This window comes from Symphalangus syndactylus, chromosome 8 (genome assembly GCF_028878055.3).
Source record: "Symphalangus syndactylus isolate Jambi chromosome 8, NHGRI_mSymSyn1-v2.1_pri, whole genome shotgun sequence".
Classification (NCBI taxonomy): Eukaryota; Metazoa; Chordata; class Mammalia; order Primates; family Hylobatidae; genus Symphalangus; species Symphalangus syndactylus.
Window position 1 is genome coordinate 100,141,387 of NC_072430.2, and position 24,223 is coordinate 100,165,609.

General features: G+C 38.0%; 1 protein-coding gene and 1 pseudogene across 1 annotated transcript in view; both read right to left on the bottom strand.

The window, feature by feature from the left end:
- The window catches only part of DNAH7 (dynein axonemal heavy chain 7), a 380,869-nt gene that overhangs the window by 259,587 nt on the left and 97,059 nt on the right, over positions 1-24,223 (bottom strand). Inside the window, exons 13-14 of the mRNA XM_055290080.2 lie at positions 13,406-13,589; positions 12,426-12,605 (exon numbers count right to left, since the gene is read on the bottom strand). Of these exons, the coding sequence (XP_055146055.1) occupies positions 12,426-12,605; positions 13,406-13,589 (364 nt within the window). The remainder of the gene's footprint in view (positions 1-12,425; positions 12,606-13,405; positions 13,590-24,223) is intronic.
- On the bottom strand, positions 1,261-4,664 carry LOC129487321 (transcription factor E2F3-like; annotated as a pseudogene).

The following is a 24,223-nucleotide window of genomic DNA, read 5'->3' on the forward strand; positions in this document are numbered from 1 at the left end:
GTGTGTGTGTGTGTATATACATTTAAGTATATATATATGTTTAAGTGTATATATAGTTTAAGTATATATATGTTTAAGTGTGTGTGTGTGTGTGTATATATATATATACACTTAAATATTTAAAATCATGTTATTGATACTTTAGCATACAACATTTTTTCAAATTACACCCATGTGAGGTGATTAGATCACAGCTAGGGAACAGGTCACCCTGTAACAAATCTATTTACAACATTCATCATAAAAGCTTTTTTTTTGGCTGTTTTTTACATTACATTACATATTTTCTTTTTTAAACTAGCATACAACACAAAGCTAAACTGACTCATAGTTTGCCTACTCCCAATTTTGGGAGAAATATTTCCTTTCTACCAAATCATGTACCCTGTAGGAAAATAAATTCCCACACGCTGACAATTGCCACCCAACTTTCTCTGCAAGGAATCTTCCTTCAAATCCCTCCTTCTCATACACATGAATTGTCATGCACAGTGAATTCTTACTTTCTTTTTCCTGAAAGCTAAAGCTTTAAATACTGCAATTTTATTTACAGATCTACACGTAAACAAAAGTGAAAACAAGAACCACAACAAAAACAAAACAAAACAAAATAACACTTTAAAAAAATTACAAACCAGCTAGAAAATATTCTGGCAGTGTTTACAAATTAGTTGCTGTTTTTGTACAAAATTGCTAAATAATAAAAATGTGAGCAAACTACCTATCAACTTCAATAAAACAATTGCTATGCACAACCCTGTACATATAAACGCAACCTAACACTGCCATGCTAATGTGTTGCCCTTTATTCATTTTATTTTCTAAGGCTCATGCAGTCATAATTTGCACACTTGTAATTTTCAGCCATATAATATGTGAGCTTTAATAGCAGCAACCGATGGTACCAGGAAACCTGCATACTTAGAACTTAAAGTAATGCAAAAACTGTGGTACTTACTAACTCACTTTGTGCTACTTACTAGCACTCACTTAGTGCTCAGATACTAAGTCAAAAAGAAAATGACTAATGAAAGAATACAGTATGGACATCTAATTAATGTACACCAGTTAAGCCCAGCAACTGGAAAAATCTTACGCATGAAGAAACTTTTAAGATTTACTAGGATTCCTTTAGTTTTTAAAACAATAAATACGGCATTACCTTATAAAAAGTTTCAACAAAACACACAACAACCTAGCCAGGTGAGTTCAGCCTTTAGACATTGGAAAAAATCAGCTTTGTGCATCTGGCAAAGATAATTACACAAAGCTGAAAGCAGAGGCAGCTAACCAGATGAGATAGATATGGGAGATGGGGAAAAGCTTGGCATAAATGGTTTCCCATACAGGAAAAAAAACCACAGTGCATTTCAAGTAGACAACACAAAGCTCCCTCTCCCTCCTCCATCCCAATGCTTCCTCTCGGACCACACTGATGTTTTGTACCAAGCCTAGCGTGTGTGAAGGGAGGAGACCACAGGTGGAAGCTGAAGAAGAAAAAGGCAGATAGTCTTCACCTTTGTTTTTTCCCAAACACACACATGCATACCCACACAAAGAGTTTAAAGCACTAGTGTCATCTGTCTTGACCCCACAACCACTTTGCATATTGTAGAAATCTTCCTGGAGTAAACTGGCTGGGGCTTATGTGTTTTTGTTTGTTTGTCTTTATTTCCTAAGGGATATTTTCAATTCAATTAAACATGTATGAGTTGAGTGCCTACAGTGTGCCTGCCACTGGGTCAGGCACATAGCATTTCAATTTAACTGTTCATTTTGAGGTTTGTTCTTTATCTGACTCCCTCATTCCCACAGTCCTTAGTATCCAAAAAATGGATTGAAGATACTATGCCATATTCCCAGTGGGAGATGGCCATTGCCTCCTGCCAATGGGAAAGCTATTCTTCAACATAACTGGTAGGATTTGCAGCTGACACAAACCCTCCAACTTGGGACACCATTCCTGAAGAGTAAAGCGGGAAATGCCCTGGCATTCTTTTGCTCCATTTTCTATGTCCTGGCTTTCCTTGGTCCAACTCATTCCTTCATAGAGGAAGGGGAACAGGGTCTAGCCAGAATGATTCCAGCCCCTGACACAGTGGGAGCCCCCTGTTCCTGCCAGCATAAGAAAATGCCACTCACACAATGGGAATGTCTTTCTCCCTGGAGGCCTCTCCACCTGACCGCATCCTGAGAAGTGGTCTCCGAGTGCAGCGTTAACAGTCCTTTCCCAGTAACAGGGGCGTGGGAAGCACAAGGATTAAGGGATCCATGCCTGCTGCTCCTTGGGACTGTTACATCATTTGACCTGGTTCTCCTTTCCAATGGGTCACTCCTGTCAGCAAGCCCCAGGACTGACTTGCTCCAAGCTGGGAGTGGAAGCAAGATGGGACAATGCTTCTTGCAGAGCCTGATAAACCTCAGATCACACAGGTTTAGATGTTCTAATCAGTAGAGGTTCTGTCCCTCTGCTGATGTAATGTGAATCTGTAAAATTTCCTTCAAAGTAAGCAATTAAATTGAAATGGTGATGAATGCCACAGGAATACATAACTGGCAGCTAAAAAAATAGAAAAAGTCTAAAATAATCCACAAAGAACTAAGTAGGCATTTGCTACAAATCAACTGGAAAGTGACAAACATGCGGGGGATAGGGGAGTGGGCATAGTTTCTAGAGACAGAAAAATCCACAACAGCTTAGAGTGGCAGAACTCTACTAGTCTTCTGTAACTGCAACAAGTATATTTGAAAACAGGTTCTTCATCCTAAAGGCTGTGGAGCTTTTAAGGGTTTTGAGGAAGTTTTGTGTCCCCTCCTTTTGGGACACAGGGTCCAGAGCTTAAATTGAAGTTAAATATTCCTAAGAAGAGCTGAAGTCCATTTCATACTTTTGCATGACTTCAAGTTTGCATTTGCTGCAGTTCCATTCCATATTAGCATACCCCAAAGGCATACATTTCTGTGGAGAAGGCAGAGATTGAAATGCTATTAAGGAAGATCATTGTTTACCAGTGGGTCAGGTGGCCAGACCCCATTCTACAGCCCATCTGTCAGGCACAGCAAGCCAATCCGGGAAGAACGAAGGGACATTTTTTCATTTCCTGACTTATCCAGGAGATCATGGAGCCTGGAGCAAAGCAGGGTTTTCCCAAGGGAGCCTGCAACTGTGCATTTAAACAAGTTGTTTATTTTTTTAAATTCATTAAAATGTCAGCTTTCTTCTGAAGTCTGTAGTTTACTTCATGATCATTTCTTGGAGGAAGAAAGTAGGAAGGGACCACATTGCATGACAGATGTTCTGGTCCCACGATAAAAAATTATTGATTTATAAAGAGAATGCACATGAAGCATAATCAACCATACTTGAAGTCTTCCACCAGTGGAAGCTTTTCCAAATCATCAGCATCAAAGATATCACTGATGCCTTCCTCCTCCCCAAGGCTCAGGAGACAGTCCTCTTGCAGCAGGGGAGGCATTAAGTTCACAAACGGTCCTTCTAGGTTAGAAGGAATTTGGTCCTCAGTCTGCTGTAAAAAGTTGGCTGGGGAGGCCAAGGGAGAAAGGTTTGCCACAGAAATTGACCAATCGCTATGTCCTGAGTTGGCTGAATCCAAGTCTTTGGAACTGGGTTTAGAGATATTCCCATTGTGGTCTTGGTTGTTTGTTTTCACTAGATTGTGTGTTTCCATCTCTTCTGGACAGGAGTAAACCTCAATTGGTCCTTGGGTACTTGCCAAATATATCTGTAGGCTGTCTATTGAGTAAAGTGCTTCAAGTCTTGTTTCTGGAGGGGCTTTCACAACTTATAACCGTTTGGTCTTTAAGGCCACTAAGTTTTCAAATATCTTGATACGTAACACAAGCTAACCTTTGATTCTCTGAATCTGTGGTTAATAGTTTGAGGTCCAGGGTGCAGCTTTGGATCAGTTCGTCTAATTTTTTTCTCTTCCTGACTGAGCTTGGTTGCTTCTTTTGACAGGCCCTGAAATTGGGCCAGCATGCCCTCATCCTCAGACAGACTGTAGCCCACTGGATGTTTTCCTTCTTCTTCTATTTTTTAGACAGAGTCTTACTCTGTTGCCAGGCTGGAGTGCAGTGGTGCGATCTCGGCTCACTGCAACCTCCACCTCCTGGATTCAAGCAATTCTCCTGCCTCAGCCTCCCAAGCAGCTGGGACTACAGGCACACACCACCATGCCCAGCTGATTTTTGTATTTTTTAGTAGAGACAGGGTTTCACCATGTTGGCCAGGATGGTCTCGATCTCTTGACCTCGTGATCTGCCCACCTCGGCCTCCCACAGTGCTGGGATTACAGGCATGAGCCAACACGCCCAGCTGTTTTTAGACTTCTTAATGAGGGAGATGCTTTGAATGCTGGTGATATCATAAGTCCTTCTCTTTTGTTCTTTTAGCACTTTTTCTGCCTTGTTCAAATCCAAGACCCCATGGAAAGACTGGCTCAGGAGCTGAATGAACTTCTTGGTGAGCAGAGCAAGGGATGTTATCATACAGCGTTTTTCTGGGGGAGATTTTTGGAGTTTTAGGACTATCTGGACTTCATAGAGCAGCTCTTCTTTTGCCCTCAGGGGTTTTGAAACCATCTGAGAGGTACTGTGAGCGCCTTTCCTAGCTCTAGGCTTCACTTTGCCTGCTGTAAGGGCATTTCCGAAACCAACCTGGCTCATCAGGGGGAGATGGGAGGCCAGTTAGAGAGAGGACCCGGAGGGCCAAACAGACCAGTGGTGTGGGGGTGAAGGCGGGCACCAGCGGGGGAGTAGGGAGAGAAGAGAAAGGGTGGTGGTGCCAGGCAGATGTGAGGGCGCTGGGACTGTCCCAGGCCAGGGAGCCGGTGTGCAAGAGGAAGTGGTTCCCTAACTCTCCAGCAACCCCTGCTGCCTCCTGCTTTGTAGTCTATTTAGAAGTAAGGTAACGTTTGAAGTCAGGTAGCGTGATGCCTCCAGCTTTGTTCTTTTGGCTTAGGATTGACTTGGCGATGCAGGCTCTTTTTTGGTTCCATATGAACTTTAAAGTAGTTTTTTCCAATTCTGTGAAGAAAGTCATTGGTAGCTTGATGGGGATGGCATTGAATCTATAAATTACCTTGGGCAGTATGGCCATTTTCACGATATTGATTCTTCCAACCCATGAGCATGGAATGTTCTTCCATTTGTTTGTATCCTCTTTTATTTCATTGAGCAGTGGTTTGTAGTTCTCCTTGCAGAGGTCCTTCACATCCCTTGTAAGTTGGATTCCTAGGTATTTTATTCTCTTTGAAGCAATTGTGAATGGGAGTTCACTCATAATTTGGCTCTCTGTTTGTCTGTGATTGGTGTACAAGAATGCTTGTGATTTTTGTACATTGATTTTGTATCCTGAGACTTTGCTGAAGTTGCTAATCAGCTTAAGGAGATTTTGGGCTGAGACGATGGGGTTTTCTAGATATACAATCATGTCATCTGCAAACAGGGACAATTTGACTTCCTCTTTTCCTAATTGATTTATTTATTATTCCTAATAATTCCTTTATTTCCTTCTCCTGCCTGATTGCTCTGGCCAGAACTTCCAGCACTATGTTGAATAGGAGTGGTGAGAGAGGGCATCCCTGTCTTGTGCCAGTTTTCAAAGGGAATGCTTCCAGTTTTAGCCCATTCAGTATGATATTGGTTGTGGGTTTGTCATAGATAGCTCTTATTATTTTGAGATATGTCCCATCAATACCTAATTTATTGAGACTTTTTAGCATGAAGCGTTGTTGAATTTTGTCAAAGGCCTTTTCTGCATCTATTGAGATAATCATGTGGCTTTTGTCTTTGGTTCTGTTTATATGGTGGATTACATTTATTGATTTGCGTATGTTGAACCAGCCTTGCTATACTACAACGCTACATTAACCAAAACAGCATGGTACTGGTACCACAACAGAGACATAGATCAATGGAACAGAACAGAGCCCTCAGAAATGATGCCGCATATCTACAACTATCTGATCTTTGACAAACCTGACAAAAACAAGCAATGGGGAAAGGATTCCCTATTTAATAAATGGTACTGGGAAAACTGGCTAGCCATATGTAGAAAGCTGAAACTGGATCCCTTCCTTACACCTTATACAGAAATGAATTCAAGATGGATTAAAGACTTAAATGTTAGACCTAAAACCACTAAAATCCTACAAGAAAACCTGGGCAATACCATTCAGGACATAGGCATGGGCAAGGACTTCATGTCTAAAACACCAAAAGCAATGGCAACGAAAGCCAAAATTGACAAATGGGATCTCATTAAACTAAAGAGCTTCTGCACAGCAAAAGAAACTACCATCAGAGTGAACAGGCAACCTACAGAATGGGAGAAAATTTTTGCAACCTACTCATCTGACAAAGGGCTAATATCCAGAATCTACAATGAACTCAAACAAATTTACAAGAAAAAAACAAACAACCCCATCATCAAGTGGGCGAAGGACATGAACAGACACTTCTCAAAAGAAGACATTTATGCAGCCAAAAAACACATGAAAAAATGCTCATCATCACTGGCCATCAGAGAAATGCAAATCAAAACCACAATGAGATACCATCTCACACCAGTTAGAATGGCCATCATTAAAAAGTCAGGAAACAACAGGTGCTGGAGAGGATGTGGAGAAATAGGAACACTTTTACACTGTTGGTGGGACTGTAAGCTAGTTCAACCATTGTGGAAGTCAGTGTGGCGATTCCTCAGAGATCTAGAACTAGAAATACCATTTGACCCAGCCATCCCATTACTGGGTATATACCCAAAGGACTATAAATCATGCTGCTATAAAGACACATGCACACGTATGTTTATTGCGGCACTATTCACAATAGCAAAGACTTGGAACCAACCCAAAGGTCCAACAACGATAGACTGGATTAAGAAAATGTGGCACATATACACCATGGAATACTATGCAGCTGTAAAAAATGATGAGTTCATGTCCTTTGTAGGGACATGGATGAAACTGGAAAACATCATTCTCAGTAAACTATCACAAGGACAAAAAACCAAACACCGCATGTTCTCACTCATAGGTGGGAATTGAACAATGAGAACTCATGGACACAGGAAGGGGAACATCACACTCCGGGGACTGTTGTGGGGTGGGGAGAGGGGGTACGGAGAGCATTAGGAGATATACCTAATGCTAAATGACGAGTTAATGGGTGCAGCAAAACAACATGGCACATGGATACATATGTAACAAACCTGCACATTGTGCACATGTACCCTAAAACCTAAAGTATAATAACAAATAAATAAATAAATAAATAAGAAGTAAGGTAACGTGATGCCTCCAACTTCGTTCTTTTTGCTCAAGATTGCTTTGGCTATTCAGTGTCTTTTGTGATTTCATATGAATTTTAAGATTTTTTTTCTGCTTCTGGGAAGAATGTCATTGGTATTTTTATAGAGATTGCATTAAATCTGGAGATCACTTTGGGTAGTAAGGACATTTTAACATAGTTAATTCTTCCCATTTATGAACACAGAAAAATCCACACTTTGTGCAGTCGTATATGCTAGCTTTATAAGGCAGTGCTTGCATTGTTTGCTGTTGACAGAAAATACACTAGAGCGCAATGTCATATCATCATAATTTTTAACCACAATACTTTTACACGTTGAGGAGAAATCTATCTAGATCAAAGAAAGACCACTTATTCACTGACCTTTGATCTTTGATTCTGTGAACAGCAACTAGAGCAGACTAAAATCCTTAGCTGCAAAATTTGCATTCTGCTCTCAGGATTATAATAATTGTAGGCAAGAATGGACCAGACAACAATTTTAAATAAGCAAACAAATCTTAACAGTTTATCTCCTTTTCTTTCCATTTTAGAGGACAAGTAAATGTGCCCACGTAGTTTATTACCTGAACCAACTTAATCTTTCTTTTTTTGAGACACAGTCTCATTCTGTCGCCCAGGCTGAAGTGCAGTGGCACGATCTCAGCTCACTGCAACCTCTGCCTCCTGGGTTCAAGTGATTCTCCTGCCTCAGCCTCCCAAGTAGCTGGGATTACAGGTGCCCACCATCATGCCCGGCTGATTTTTGTAGTTTTAGTACAGATGGGGTTTCACCATGTTGGCCAGGCTGATCTCAAACTCCTGACCTCAGGTTATCCACCCGCCTCGCCCTCCCAAAGTGCTGGGATTACAGGCATGAGCCACCATGCCAGTCCCCAACTTACTCTTAAATATACATATGCTCTACCTGTTGCCCAGATTTTATTTATATTGTAACAAAACAAAATCATGTCTGCAGTGGACATTCTACAACATTCAAATTGATAGTATCAAAGGATTCCATAGGCAACTGGGTAATTTTCTCAGTTATCCATGGGACATTTGCCTACTATTCCCCCAATGGGCATTTGAGGAAATCATCTTACTTAGAACTAGATACTTCATGAGAACATTAGTGAATCCCACCACTGTTTCACCCCTGGGCTCATTAGATGCTTGGTATCATCTTTTTGGAAAATAGAAAATTTTAAGATAAAGCAATCTATATGATGTACTGTGTGCAATGTAAAATTACTTGATCTCATGTGAGGCTAATATTCACTATAGATTGTTTCTTAAATTTATTAATAGCCTATCTAATTTGTAAAGCCTATAGGTCTACCTTTCTAAGCAGAATTGGATACTGTGACTTCAAAACTATATTAGAAAGTATCATTTTGGGGCCACGCATGGTGGTTCATGCCTGTAATTCCAGCATTTTGGGAGGCCGAGGCAGGCAGATCATGAGGTCAAGAGATCCAGACCCATCCTGGCCAACATGCTGAAACCCCATCTCTATTAAAAATACAAAAATTAGCTGGGCATGGTGACGCACGCCTGTAGTCCCAGCTACTCGCAGGAAGGCTGAGGCAGGATAATCGCATGAACCCAGGTGGTGGAGCTTGCAGTGAGCCAGATGACATCTTTCTAATACAGTTTTGAAGTCGTAGTATCCAATTCTGCTTAGAAAGGTAGACCTGTAGGCTTTACAAATTAGATAGGCTATTAATAAATTTAAGAAACAATCTATAGTGAATATTAGCCTCACATGAGATCAAATAATTTCACATTGCACACAGTACATTATATAGACTGCTTTATCTTAAAAATTTCTATTTTCCAAAATAGATCTATTTTCCAAAATAGATCACATCTAAAAAATTGATTTTTCATATCAAAATTCATTTTGATATGAATCTAATCATCTCCTATTAACAGTTACGAGAAATGGTATTCTGTATGAGACACCTCCAGATGTTCTAAAGCATATCACATTAAATCAGGAGATAATGATATGCTTGACTCATGGTGCGTTAACCCATTGCAGGTTTACCTTCCATGAAAAAAAAGTGTATTTTAGTTCACTTTCAATTCCTACCAAAGGTTGTGATAAGAAACAGCTATATAAATTCCATTTCTGCAATTGTTGTCAAAGATCACTGAGATTATGTTCAATTATCCTATTCATGATACCCTACATATCACTTGTAGGGCATCATCTAGGCATATTTTACCAGTATTGATTTCTGAGTACTGACTCCACCATTATGAATCTGTATCTCTGGGGCAAGGGACAATGGTGAGCGGTGATGGTGATCCCTGGAATTTGGATCATTCGTATACCAAACCTCAATGACATGCAATTTACCCATGTAACAAACTTACACAAGTACCTTTGAACCTAAAATAAAAGTTGAAAAATAAAAGGTGTTACCAGATGATGATGATCCATAGGGTTTCAGAACCATTACCCATGAATGATACCAACTGTAGACTTTATCTCTCAAAATCTGATACCATGAAAAACATCTCTCTTCCTGAGAAGTTTTAATTAACTGTTCTAATCATAATTAAAATTTGTCATACTTTCCTTTAGAAACCAGGAAGCTTGGGGCCATATTTTATAACTATAAAATCATAGCAACTGCATTCCTTTTGATAATTATAAAAGTTATGGCTGGGCGCGGTGGCTCATGCCTGTAATCCCAGCACTTTGGGAGGCAGAGGCGGGCGGATCACGAGGTCAGGAGGCAGAGGTGGGCAGATTACGAGGTCAGGAGATGGAGACCATCTTGGCTAGGACGGTGAAACCCCATCTCTACTAAAAATACAAAAAACAGCCATGCGTGGTGGCAGGCGCCTGTAGTCCCAGCTACTCGGGAGGCTGAGGCAGGAGAATGGCGTGAACCCGGTAGGCAGAGCTTGCAGTGAGCCAAGATAGCACTACTATACTCCAACCTGGGCAATAGAGCGAGACTCCGTCTCAAAAAAAAAAAAAAAAATTACTTTTCTTCACTTGACCTTTGTCTACTAATTCTTTTCTTACTAACTTGTTAAATTTGTCTTGTTTCAAAAGTTACTTCAAATCATTCTTGAGAAAGTCAGGGTACAAACAGAATAGAAAAGAATGCAATAGATGAACTAGAATTACACAAAAGACAAGTAAGCAGTATGTTTCTTGAGAGACTTCTATTTATGGTAGTATGAGGAACAGATATCCAGAAAACAACTACTCAATTCAAAACACATAAATATGCCAAGAGAATAAAGTTGAGTTTATCTTTTATAACGTATAGCTAAGGAAACAACAACAACAAAAAAAAAAGTCTAAGGGACCAAAATGAGAAAAAGCATGAGTTGAGAGGTCATTATGTGCAGAAGTGAGCAGCTGCCCTGGGGACCCTGCTGATCCTTGGTGGTCTATGCTTTGCTTTAATGAGTTTCCGGCAAGGTGGATGCATGGGAGAGGCTGCCAGGAAACAAAGCCTCAAGCTCGAGCAAAGTTGGATGTCATAGTTGGCATCTCCACGTAAAGCCAAGAACACTGAAGGGTGACACAATCTTAAAATGAGAGTTCTGAGGAGACGAAACTTCAGAATGCTGAAAGGTGACAGATCTTTGAATACGAGAAAAGGAAAAATGTCCTAGTTTTGCTTTGTTTCTCTATAGAGGAAAAAAAAGATGGTTGCCTTAAGAATTTGTAACCACAAGTCTATTTTCACACAGATTTGAGTGAATATTCGCACAACCAGTATTGTCCTTGAAATCATTAAGCAAGAATTCAGCTAAAAATGGTCATTGGTCTGCAAGGGCCTGGGGAGCACCTGTCACAAGAATATAGGAATTCCAAAGGAATCAACTTAAACTAAGTCCTCAAAGACTTTTTTCATAAACTTCTTACAAGCATAATAATAAAGGAAAAATACCCAGAGAAATATACCACCAGAAGCAGGAGTCAGCAAACAGCAGAATCAGATCAGCAAAAACTGTGGATACCGGTAGCATCACATACAGAGTATTAAAAATATTTAATCTGTGTAAAGAGAAGTAAAAGCTTAATGGATACATGACTAAGTATAAAAGACTATCAAAAATGACTAAGCCTATTTGAAAAGAACCTAATGGAATTCCTGAAAAATAAAAACAGAATAACAAAAAATTGGAAACTCAATGAAAAGAATATCCTCAAAATGGATAATTTCATGTAATGTTAAGTGAAATCAGCAAAACACCAATTACTTATAAGATGCTTCCACTTATACAAAGACATGGAAAAACTAAGTTGTTTAGTAATAAACAGACAAGTAGTAAGCCTATTTTTCAAAATTAAGAACAAAAGCTCCAAACTTCGAAATAGTGGTTCTTTTGCTAGAAGGTGGCGAGATAAGGATGTAAACAAGAAGGAGCAAAGGGGAAGAGCTTAAAGGTATCAGCAATATTCTATCCCTCAAGATGGGCTGCGCCTATTTAGGTGTTAACTCTATTACTACTGAAGCCTTTACACACTTGTTTCCTGCACTCTCCTGTATACAGCAAATATGTGTAAGTTATTTTAAAAATACAAAAATGAGGAGAAAGCTTCTGATTGGACTTACAAAACTAGAAAACATTCTAAGTTGAAGAAGTTTCAGACATGCTCATTTCATATACTAGATTCCAATAACTACTGTGGAAATGTCGTAGATTAGATCTATGAGCTGAAAATACAAAGGAGCTCACTATTACGGAAAAAGGTGTATGAGGGGAGTAATAAATTCGAGGACAGTTTTACAGAGCTGGAAAAGCATAAGGAGGCCTACAGCATGGCACGAGTTTACACGAAATGGTAGGAGAGCTACAGTAAACACTCATTGGCTGCTTCAAACCTGATCACAACCTTAATTCCTTCTCCTCAGAAAGTTTTCAGCTAAGTCCAAAGGAAGACTAAACTAGGAAAGCAGGAATATTTTGAGAGGCCATTTGAAAAATGGTAGTTTTTTAGCAAAACTTTCTTATAAGCCAATATTATTATATTCTGTGAAGCAGAGGATACCCGTCTTTAACTTTCAGAAGTTACTTGAAATGAATGTCATTATGCAAATTCAAGCCATCTTAATATCCTTGTTACTTACCCACTTGGAATATAATTTTGTCTCAACTCTTGGCACAAAACTGACAGCTTTAATCATGACATCATAAACATTTAGAAAGATATCTACATAGTCACTAAACTCAGGTTCAAACTTAATGGTGTCATTATGAAGAATCAGCCTCATGATGAAACCTGGATGTTCAAAAGCTCTAACAGAATCCTGCAAAAAAATTAAAAAATTTACATACATAAATATATATGAATTGTGATAGACTAAGTAGTACACCAGTCCCAATTAGAATACATGGGAACCCACACTTCCTCTTATGACCCAGACAGCTAAGCCAAGGAAGAGTTCTAATAAAAACAGCGAGAGTGATTCTGAGCTACAGTAGATGGTATCCAGTATCCATTGGGCCTACAGGTCAACTACAGGGTCAAAGTCCCAGAAAAACAAGCCTACATAGCAGTGGAGTTCTAGAATCATACAAGACAGAGCCCAAGAGGAGAACACTCCAATTCCAAGGCCCTGCTCACACTGTAACAGGACCTCCTTCCAGAAACAGAAACGGTTCTTCTTTGCTAAAGTTACCTCATGGTAACTTTCTCCGGCCTTCATGACCCAAATTTCCCAATTATGTGAATTTTCACTTATTTTCACTAATCTTTATCTCCAGTCATGATAATCATATATGCTAAACATGCTGGTTGACATTAACTCTTTTTTTTGAGACAGGGTCTCGCTCTGTTGTCCAGGGTGGTGTGCAATGGCACAATCTTGGCGCCCTGCAACCTCAAACTCCTGGACACAAGTGCTCCTCTCACCTCAGCCTCTTGAGTAGTGGGGACTACAGACATGTGCCACCATGCCTAGCTGACAATTTTTTTTTTAAGATAAGTGTAATAGGTCTAAAGATGTACTTTCTGCCCTCTCACTGATAAAGACGTTATTTTCCTCTCTGAAATAATTTAAAATAAATAAATTTGTAAATACATATTGGTGAACTGAACCATACTTACTGGGGATTGTGCAATTAAGTCCGTGAAATCTTGCATGGAGACTAAAGTGAGGTCCTGCAGCTGTAAAGTCATAAGTGCAGCAGTACAGTTGAAAAAAGATTCCAATTTGGCACTGCTGTCACCAGTTGGCAATTGCTTTTTTTTATTACCTTGGTAATAAATATTCTGCACTTCTGGAAACCACCTTGAAAGAACAAAAGACTTTTAAAAGTCAATGCTTTCAGTGAATTACTCCCTTTATATTAAGCATTAACAGTAATTTCTAGACATCTAAAGGTCTTCATAGAGAAGTATATTGCTAAATGATATTACCCACTCTCCGAAATGTAAGTGCTAAAATATTTCACTTCTAGGAAAAGAAATTTTAAATCGTAGCCAATAGAAAATGACTCAGTGATGTGATGCTGTGAGAAAGACATAATTCTAACTCCTGGAACTATGGCTCCTGCCTTTTTGAAGAAATAAGAGAACTTACTTTACTGGATATTACAAAATACTCCTCTCCAATCTCCTAAATGTTATCTAGGGAATATATTTGTTAGTTTAAAGTTAAAATGTGAATAACTGATTAACCAAGGGAGGGCTTATACCATGTTCAATACATCTGGTTGTTTCATGCTATTCTATCTGTTTACAGTTACTTGAAAACAATTTACAAATCAACAAAATCAGGTATTTATTTTCTCATTCCCCTTAATGTGGTATCCTGAAAGAGTGTCTGATCTAAAACAAAGTTTCAAATGTGTATGTGTCCTTGTAATAAAAGGATAACAGTATAATTTCATATATAGGTATATAATGATGATAATAAGCAAAGTTTTCAACTTACAAAACCACTCTCCAACACTACGGAATTTTAAAAGATTATCTTTTTTCATAAGAGATAATGAATTTTTTAAATAGTCAATATAATTTCAGGAGTTTCCTGAATGTTCCAAGAGAGAAAATCTAAATTTCAAATGTATTTATTCATCCCTCTAACAAATATGTATTGAGTGTCTACTACATACTAGGAATAGTGTCGTAGAAGATATAAAAAATATGGTATCGACTGAGTGCGGTGGCTCACACCTGTAGTCTCACCATTTTGGGAGGCCAAGGCGGGTGGATCACCTGAGGTCAGGAGTTCAAGACCAGCCTGGCCAACATGGTGAAATGCCATCTCTACTAAAAATACAAAAATTAGCTAGATGTGGTGGTGGGTGCCTGTAATCCCAGCTACTCGGGAGGCTGAGGAAGAATTGCTTGAACCTGGGGGGCAGAGGTTGCAGTGAGACAAGATGGTGCCATTCCCCTCCAGCCTGGGTGACAAGAGTGAAACTCTGTCTCAAAAAGAAAAAAAAAATATCATCATTTCTCTCATAATAAAGGCAATGTGTCATAAAAGAACAAAAAGATCTGAAATAAAAGGATAGAGATATAATTTTCCATTTAAATAATGAAGAAGGGTTTCATAGTGAAGATGGCAATTTCATCAAAAAAAAAAAAGATAGAAAAGAGAAAGAGAAAGGCCCTGAGAGAAAGATTCAAAGTGGAAGAATTATAAAGAAAAGTAAATGGAGTAGGTAGGGTTATCAGATCATTTCAGCGTCTAAAATAGACAATAGAATAGAAAACAGGAAGAAATATACGGGGCAAGGTCCAGTTCGGGCAAGAGATGAAATAAGTTTAGGTCTGCAGAACTGGAAAGAGGACAAATGCGATGTATTTTAAAAAGTATTCAATTGCTCATTCTCTCAAAAATATTTATATGACTCCCTATTATGTATGAAACATTTGGGGTACAAAAGATTTCTTAATTCTCAAAGCGCTTATAGACCACTGAAGGAAAAGAGGCACATACATACATAAATAAATATTACTTTTAAAAAGGACTTAGAAGAGAACAAAAGTACTGGAGGCATTCATAAGGAAGAGATCACTTTTGATGAGATAACAGTAAAAATTTCATGAAAGAAGGGTCATTTAGGCTGAGTATTGAAGGATAGAAGACAGTCTTCTCCAGTAATGGCCTGCATCAAGCACTGGAAATAGTGTAAACCATAACAGTTTGCTGACAGTGTGCAAGAGGTCCTTAGTCCATTTCAATCTCCTTAACTTCTAATTCAATCTTTATAATTAGGCAAACAAAGATGACAATGCTGAGTTTCAGAGTTTCAAGTTTTCATAGCACTCCCATCTCACAAATGAAAATAAATAAGGAGTAACTAATTACTTAAAAAATCAGTAATTGGTTAAAAGGGGGAACAAAGAGCCTTCAAACTTAGTCCATAGATAGATTTTTAACAGTGGTAAGGTGTGGTTACAGACTAGTCATAGAAGTTATATTGTTTTATTTAACATGACTATTTCTACAGGCATGATCCAAGGTGAAAGTCTTTTCAGAACTGAGGATGGAAAAGACAAGTTAGATCTATACTGCAGAAAACCTTTAAAGGCATATTAAGAAATATGGACTTATTTTCTCAATAAAAGGGAGGCACTGAACTGGGGAATATTTTAAGACTCATCCGGCAGTGGTTTATAGGCTAGGCCTGAAAAAGAAAGCTACCAGAGACAAAGGAATATGGCAGTTATTCAGATTTTGCAATAGGCTATACCGGAGGCAAAGAGGGCTGGCCAAGGGTAGTAGTCCTGGGGATTAAGAGGAAGGGATATACATGTAAGTTGCTTCTGAGAGTAGATCAAAAATAGCTGATGGTCATAAAATAAGTCTCAATAAATGTAAAAGGTTTAAAATCATACAAAATCACTAATCAGTAACAGAAAGACACTTAGAAATTCACAAATATGTCTAAAGTAAACAACACATTTCTAAATAGCCAATGATTCAAAGAAGAAATCATAAGGGAAATTAGAAAACAAGATAAATGGAAACGAAAACACCACATACCATAACTCAGGGAATGCAGCAAAATCAGTGATTAGAGGGAAATGTTTAGCTGTAAACACCTATGTCAAAAACAAGGGAGGCTGGGCATGGTGGCTCATGCCTGTAATCCCAGCACTTTGGGAGGCTAAGGTGGGAGGATCTCTTGAGTCCAGGAGTTCAAGACCAGCCTGGACAACATGGTGAGGGTCTGTACACACACATACACACACACACACACACACAAATATTTAGCTAGGCATGGTGACATGCGCCTGTGTTCCCAGCTACACAGGAGGCTGAGGTGGGAGGATGGTTTGGGCCCAGGAGGTCAAGGATGCAGTGAGCCATGTTCATGCTACAGCACTCCTGCCTGGGCAACAGCATGAGGCCTTGTGCCAAAAAAAAAAAAAAAAGAGAGAAAAAAAAGGGCTGGGCGTGGTGACTCACACCTGTAATCCCAGCACTTTGCGAGGCCAAGGCAGGCAGATCACAAGGTCAGGAGATCAAGACCATCCTGGCTAACAAAGTGAAACCCCATCTCTACTAAAAATACAAAAACAAAATTAGCCGGGTGTGGTGGCGGGCACCTGTACTCTCAGCTACTCGGGAGGCTGAGGTGGGAAAATGGCATGAACCCGGGAGGCAGAGCTTGCAGTGAGCCAAGATGGCGCCACTGCATTCCAGCCTGGGTGACAGGGCAAGATTCCGTCTCCAAAAAAAAAAAAAAAATCTCTCTCTCTCTTCTCTCTCTCTCTCTTCTATATACATAGAAAAGAGAGAGAGAGAAGAGAAAACTAAACTCAAAACGAGAAGGAGAAGGGAGGAAATAAAGAGGTAAGTCACAACAAAAAAATACTGAATAGAAAAATAGAGAAAAATCAGCAAACCTAAAGTTGGTTGTTTAAAAAGATCAACAAAACCCATGAACTTATAGCTAAACTGACCAAGAAAAGAGCAAAGACTCAAATTGTTAAAATCAGGAATAAAAGGGGAGACATTAATACTAACATTACAGAAATACAAAGAATTAAAAGGGAATATAATATACAATTGTTTGCCAACAAATTTGATAATCTAGAAAAACCGGACAAATTCTATGAAGACAAAAACTACCAAATCTGACTTAAAAAGACATAGAAAATATCAATAAACCTGTATCAAGTAAAAGAGAACAAATTAATATTAATAATTTACAAACCTTCCAGGAAAAAAAGGCCAGGACTAGATGGCTTCACTGGTAGTTCTAACAAGTATTTAAAAAATTAACACCAAACCAAATGTTTGATTTGTAAAGAATTTAAAAACCAAAAAGGAAAAAAGAAAAGAACGCTTTCTTATTCTATGAGGTATTACTATAATACCAACTACAAAGACATAACACACACACACAAAAAAAACTACAGACCAATATCTCTTATGAATAAAAACATAAAATTCCTCAACAAAATACTAGAAATCCAAGTCCAGAAGCACATAAAAAGGATTATATGATCACATGTGATGGCTCATGCCTGTAATCCCAACACTTTGGGAGGCTGAGTCAGGAGGATTGCTTGAGTCCAGGAGTTTGAGACTAGCCTGGGCAACACAGTGAGACCTTGTCTCTACAAAAATGAACAAAATTAGCTGGGCACATGTCTGTAGTCCCAGCTACTCAGGAGGCTAAGGCACGAGAAACACTTGAACCCAGGAAGCAGAGGTTGCAGTGAGCCAGGATTGCACCACTGCACTCCAGCCTGGCTGACAGAGCAAAGCCTTGTCTCCAAAAAAAACAACACAGGATTATCTCCATTCCAAGACCACGTAGAATCTACCTCAGGAATTCAAGTTGGTTCAATACATGAAAATCAATGTAATATACCGTATTAATAGAATTAAAGGGAAAATCACATGATTATCTCAATAGATTAAAAAAGCATTTACAAAATCTAACACTGCATGATAAAAAAACCATGTCTGCTCTTGCTGCTTCTATTCACCATTGTACTGGAGGGTCTAATCACGGAAATTAGCTAAGAAAAGGAAAAAAAAAATATCCAGATAGGCAAGGAAGAAGTAAACTGTCTCTATTTGCAGATGATATGATCTTATATATAGAAAGCCATAAAGAATCCACATGCAAAAACCATTAAAGCTAATAAATAAGTTTAGTAAGGTAGTAGAATACAAGATCAATATATAAAATTCAGTTGTATTTCTACACACTAGCAATAAACAATCTGAAGATGAAATTGAGAAGACCATTCCATTTACATAGCATCAAGAAGATTAAAATACTTAGAAAAAAATTAAACCAAAAAATGTAAATACATTTTTGTATTTACATTTAATACATACAAAATTACATACATAATTACATACAAAAAAATGTAATACACATATACTAAAAACTACACAACATTGTTGAAATAAACTAAAGAACTACTAAATAAATGGAAAGACATCCTGTGTTCATGAATTGAAAGACTTAACATTATTAAGATGGCAATACTCCCAAAATTAATGTACAGATTTAATGCATTCCCTATTAAAATCCCAATGGCATTTTTTTAAAAATGGGCACATTGATACTAAAATGCATATAAAATACAAAGGACTCAGAACAACAACAATTTTTCAACTCAGAAAAATAAGAATGAAATTGGAGACTCACTCTTCTTTATCTCAAAACTTACTACAAAACGGTTTGGTACTGGCATAAAGACAAATAGGCCAATGAAACAGAATAGAGAGCCCAGAAATAAACCCTCCCATATATAGTCAAATGATTTTCAGCAAAGGTGCCAAGACAACTCAATCAGAAGAGTCTTGCACAAAAATGGTGCTCAGACTACCAGATATCCATATGCAAAATAATAAATTTGGGCTCCTACCTCAGACCATGTTTAAGTTAAAATGAATTTGGTTTGTAAAGGTCAAAAAGGCCTAAATGTAGGCGCTAAAACTATAGAATGATTAGTTCTGTTTACCACACAGGTAAACAGGTAAATCTTGGTGGCTTTGAATATGATACTGATATGGTTTGGCTGTGTCTGCACCCAAATCTCACCTTGAATTGTAATAATCTCCATGTGTCAAAGCTGAGACCAGTGGAGATAATTGAATTACGGGGGCAGTTTCCCCCATACTCTTCTTGTAGTAGTGAATAAGTCTCACGAGATTTGATGGTTTTACAAATGGGAGTTCCCCTACACATGCCCTCTTGCCTGTCGCCATGTAGAACAGGGATTTGCTCCTCATTCGCCTTCCACCATAATTGTGAGGCCTCCCCAGCCATGTGGAACTGTGAGCCAATTCAACCTCTTTCCTTTATAAATTACCCAGTCTCAGGTATGTCTTAACAGTTTGAGAACAGATTAATACAGATACCAAAAGGCACAAACAACCAAAGAAAAAACATAAATTAGACTTCATCAAAATTAAAAATATTTGTGCTTCAAAGGATACTATCAATAGGAGAAACATTTGCAAATAATATAATTGATAAGGGTCTAGTATCCAGAATATACAAAGAACTCTTAAACCTCAACAACAAAATATCAGATATTTTACATGTCAGTAATAAAAATCAGACAACCCAGTACAAAATGAGCAAAGGGTTTGAATAGACATTTTCCAAAGATGACAAATAAATAGACAATAAGCCCATAAAAAGATAGTCAACATTATTGGTCATGAGGGAATTGCAAATCAAAATCATAGTGAGATACAACTTCATAACTATGAGGGTGGCTACAAGCAGAAAAATGGACAATAACAAGTGTTGGAAAGTATGTGGAGAAATTGGAACCCTCATAAATTGTTGTTAGGAATATGAAATCTTACAGTCACTTTGGAAAACAGTGCGAGTGTTCCTCAAAAAGTTAGAATTACCATATAACCTAGCAATTTCACTCCTAGGTATACAGTCAAGAGAACTTAAAAATATATTTATGCAAAATAAATGTTCATAGCAAAAACCGCCAAAAAGTGGAAACAACCCAAATGTCCATCACCTGATGACTGGATAAATAAAATGTCTTATATCCATACACTGAAATATCATTTGGCCATGAGAAGATATGACATATTGATACATGCTATAATATGAATGAACTTTGAAAACATTATGCTTCCTGTAAGAAGCCAGGCATAAATGACCATATATTGTATCATTTCACTGAGATGAAACGTCCAGAGTAGGGAAATTCATAGGGACAAAAAATATATTAGTATAGTTACCAGGCACCTTTGGGTGGAAGAATGGGAAATGGCTGTTAACAGGTACAGAGTTTCTTTCTAGGGCGTATTAAGCCATTCTTGTGTTGCTATAAAGAAATATCTGAGACTGGGTAATTTATAAAGAAAAGAGGTTTAATTGGCTCATGATTCTATAGGCTATACCAGCATGGTTCTAGCATCTGATTCCAGGGAAGGCCTCAGAAACATTATAATTACAGCAGAAGGTGAAGAGGGAGCAGACATGTCATATGGCCAGAGCGAGTGCAAGAGAGCAAGGAGGAAAGTGCCACACACTTTTAAACAACCAGATCTTGTGTGAACTCAGAGCAAGAACTCACTTATTATCATGAGGACAGAACCAAGCTATTCATGAGTGATCTGCCCCCATGACCAAAACACCTCCCACCAGGCCACACCTCCAACACTGGGGATTACGTTTCAATATGAGATTTGGAGGGGACAAGCATCCAAACTATACTGCATGGTGAAAATGAAAATGTTCTGGAATTAGTGGTAATGGTTGCACAACCTTGCGAGTATATTATCAACTACTGAATTGTACACATTAAAGTAGTGAATTTTATGGTAAATGAATTATTTCTCAATAAAAAATGAATAGCAATACATTGGGTATCGCTAGAAGCAGAGCTAAAATTTCATGCTTTCCTACATGAAATTTCAAAAGAGAACAAAAGAAGTCCCAAGGTTTTCAACTTGGCCTAGTAATGGTTCACAACAGGAAGAGTAGCAGGTTTGGAAGAAAGAGAATAAGCATTGCTAGGGACATGCTGAGATTCAGGTGCTGACATGACATTCAACTAAAGATATTCAGTATTACATTGGTCTGGGCAAAGATGTGTTGAGGAATACCTAAAAGCACAGGCAAGAAAGGCAAAAATTAACTAACAGGATAACATCAAGCTAAAAAGCTTTGCATAGCAAAGGAAACTATCTAGACAAAGTAAAGAGACAACCTACAGAATGGGAAAAAACGTTTGCAAACTATTCATTGTACAAAACAGCAAAAATCCAAATAATCTCACTAAAAATGGGCAAATGATCTAAATAAACATTTCCCAAAATAAAACGTACAAATAGCCAACAGGTATATATAGAATGCCCAACACTCCTATTCATCAGGGAAATGCAAATCAAAAGCACACTAATGCCAATATTCCTATTCATCAGGGAAATGCAAATCAAAAGCACACTGAGATATCATCCCACTCCAGTTAAAATGGCTACTGTCAAAAGCACAAAAAATAACAGATGTTGGCAAGGATGCAAAGAAAGAACTCTTCCCTTCCTTCCTCCCTCCGTCCATCTCTCCTTCCCTGCTCTTTTTCTTCTTTCTTCTTCTTCTTTTTCTTTCTCTCTCTCTTTTGTCTCGCTCAGCCACCCAGGCTGGAGCGCAGTGGTGTGATCTTGGCTCACTGCAACCTCCACCTCCCGGGTTCAAGCGATTCTTCCACCTCAGCCTCCTGAGTAGCTGGGATTACGGGTGTGTGCCACCACACCCTGCTAATTTTTGTATTTTTAGTAGAGATAGGGTTTCACCATGCTGATTGTGGTTTCAAACTCCTGACCTCAAGTGATCCATCCACCTCAGCCTCCCAAAGTGCTGGGAATGTAGGTGTGAGCCACCATCCCTGACAAAAAGGGGAACTTTCATACACTGTTGGGAACACAAATTTGTATAACCACTATAGAGAACACTATGGAGGTTCCCCAAAAAACTAAAATTACAACTACCATATAATTCAGCAATTCCACTGCTGGGTATATACCCCTAATAAAGGAAATCAATATATCAAAGAGATAGCTGTACTCCCATCTTTATTGCAGCACTATTCACAATAGCCAAAATACAGAATCAACCTGGGCCCATCAGTAGGTGAATAGATAAAGAAAATATAGTGTGTGTATGTGTGTGTGTGTATAGTATATAAAATGTAAATAAAATATAAAATGTATATAAAATATAGTATATAAAATGTAGTTCATATACACAATGGAATATTATTCAGTCATAAAAATGAATATAATCCTGTCATTTGCAGCAACATGGATGAGCCTGGAGGACATCGTTTTAACTGAAATAAGCCAGGCACATAAAAATAAATATCACATGCTCTTATTCATATGTGGAAGCTAAAAAAACATTGATGTCATGGAGGTTTTAAGTAGAATGGTGGTTAAGAGAAGCTAGGACGGGCAGGGATGGGATGGAGGATGAAGAGAGGTTGGTTAATAGGCACAAAAATACAGTTGATAGAAGGAATAAGTTCTGGTGTTTGATATCAGTGTAATATAACTATAGGTAACAAGAATTTATAGTATATTCCAAAATAGCTAGAAGATTTGGAATGCTCCCAACACAAAGAAATGATAAATGTTTGAGGTGATGGATATGCTAATTACCCTAATTGAATCATTATGCATTGTATGAATACATCAAAATATTCCATTAATATATGTACCCTATATATATGTACAATTATTATGTATCAATTTTCAAAATTGGTAAGACAGGCCTAAAGCTCAGAATACAAAATCTTGAGGCAGATGAAATCATGAAATTCTCAAGAAAATATAAAGAAGAGAGATAACAACAAAGACCTGGGGAACCCCACTTGTAGGAAACAATAGTAAGTAAATAAGTAAAGCCAGAAAAAGATAAATGGAAGAAGAACTAGAGAAACACAGCAGCACAGAAAAGCGGCTTTCCAGAAGTCTGGAAACCACACACTGTGAGTAAAAATGGAAGATGAGGATGACAAAAAGGCATTTGGGTTTGGGGTGGAAGTCATAATTAATCATTTGCTAATTGTTTCTCCTCTGTGAGTTGATGCTCTGCCTTTCTGCTCATAAACTTGATGCTCATAAACACTTTCTGGCTCACTACTTAAAATATGGTCAGAGAGTTCTTCTCTGAGAATCAATCAGGAAGCATCAAGAGATACAGCTAACCAATGTGCATTTCTCAGCAAAAAAACAATTCAATAAAGGTTTGACACCCGTTTAACTAAAATTTACAGTGGCAATGTATTCCTAGGGTAGAACCCAGAAGTTATAGATCAAGATAATTTATTTGTATCCTGTCCTTAAGAGGTCACTTTCTTCTCTGTAATTAATTATGGGTTTTCATTTTACCACCTCTTAACTCTGTTTTTACATTAACTAAATACTAATATAAAAGGCTAAAGTTCTTTCAAGTAATATCAGACAAAGAATTTTATTCTAACACATTGTAGAAGAAAGCAAGATAAAGGAAATATTTAATCTCAAATTATGAAGATATCTTTCTAAGTAACTTTTAGAAATCATGAAGCTATGCTAGCAGTTTTATGTCCTCTGCTATCTTAAATTTGACCTAATTTTAATGTCCTGTTTATAATAACTCACTGACCCATAAGAGAAACAATTTTCCTAAGTTGTTTCAAAGCATACTATCTGGTTCCCAGATTATGAATTATCATATGTGGCTATTCCATTCCAAAAAGCCAATCCAAGGAGATATTCAATTATCATTTGATAGGTCTGCCTTCCAGTGAGATTTTTTAAATTCATTTAAACGATATACTTTCTCCACTTAATCATTCTGTAAACTCTTCTGCTTTCCCCATCCAAAAACAAAATGAAAGGAGGTACAGGGCCTAGCATGTATTAATAGTAGATGACAAATACCTGGTGAATAATGAGTAGGTAACCATTCTCTCATGGTA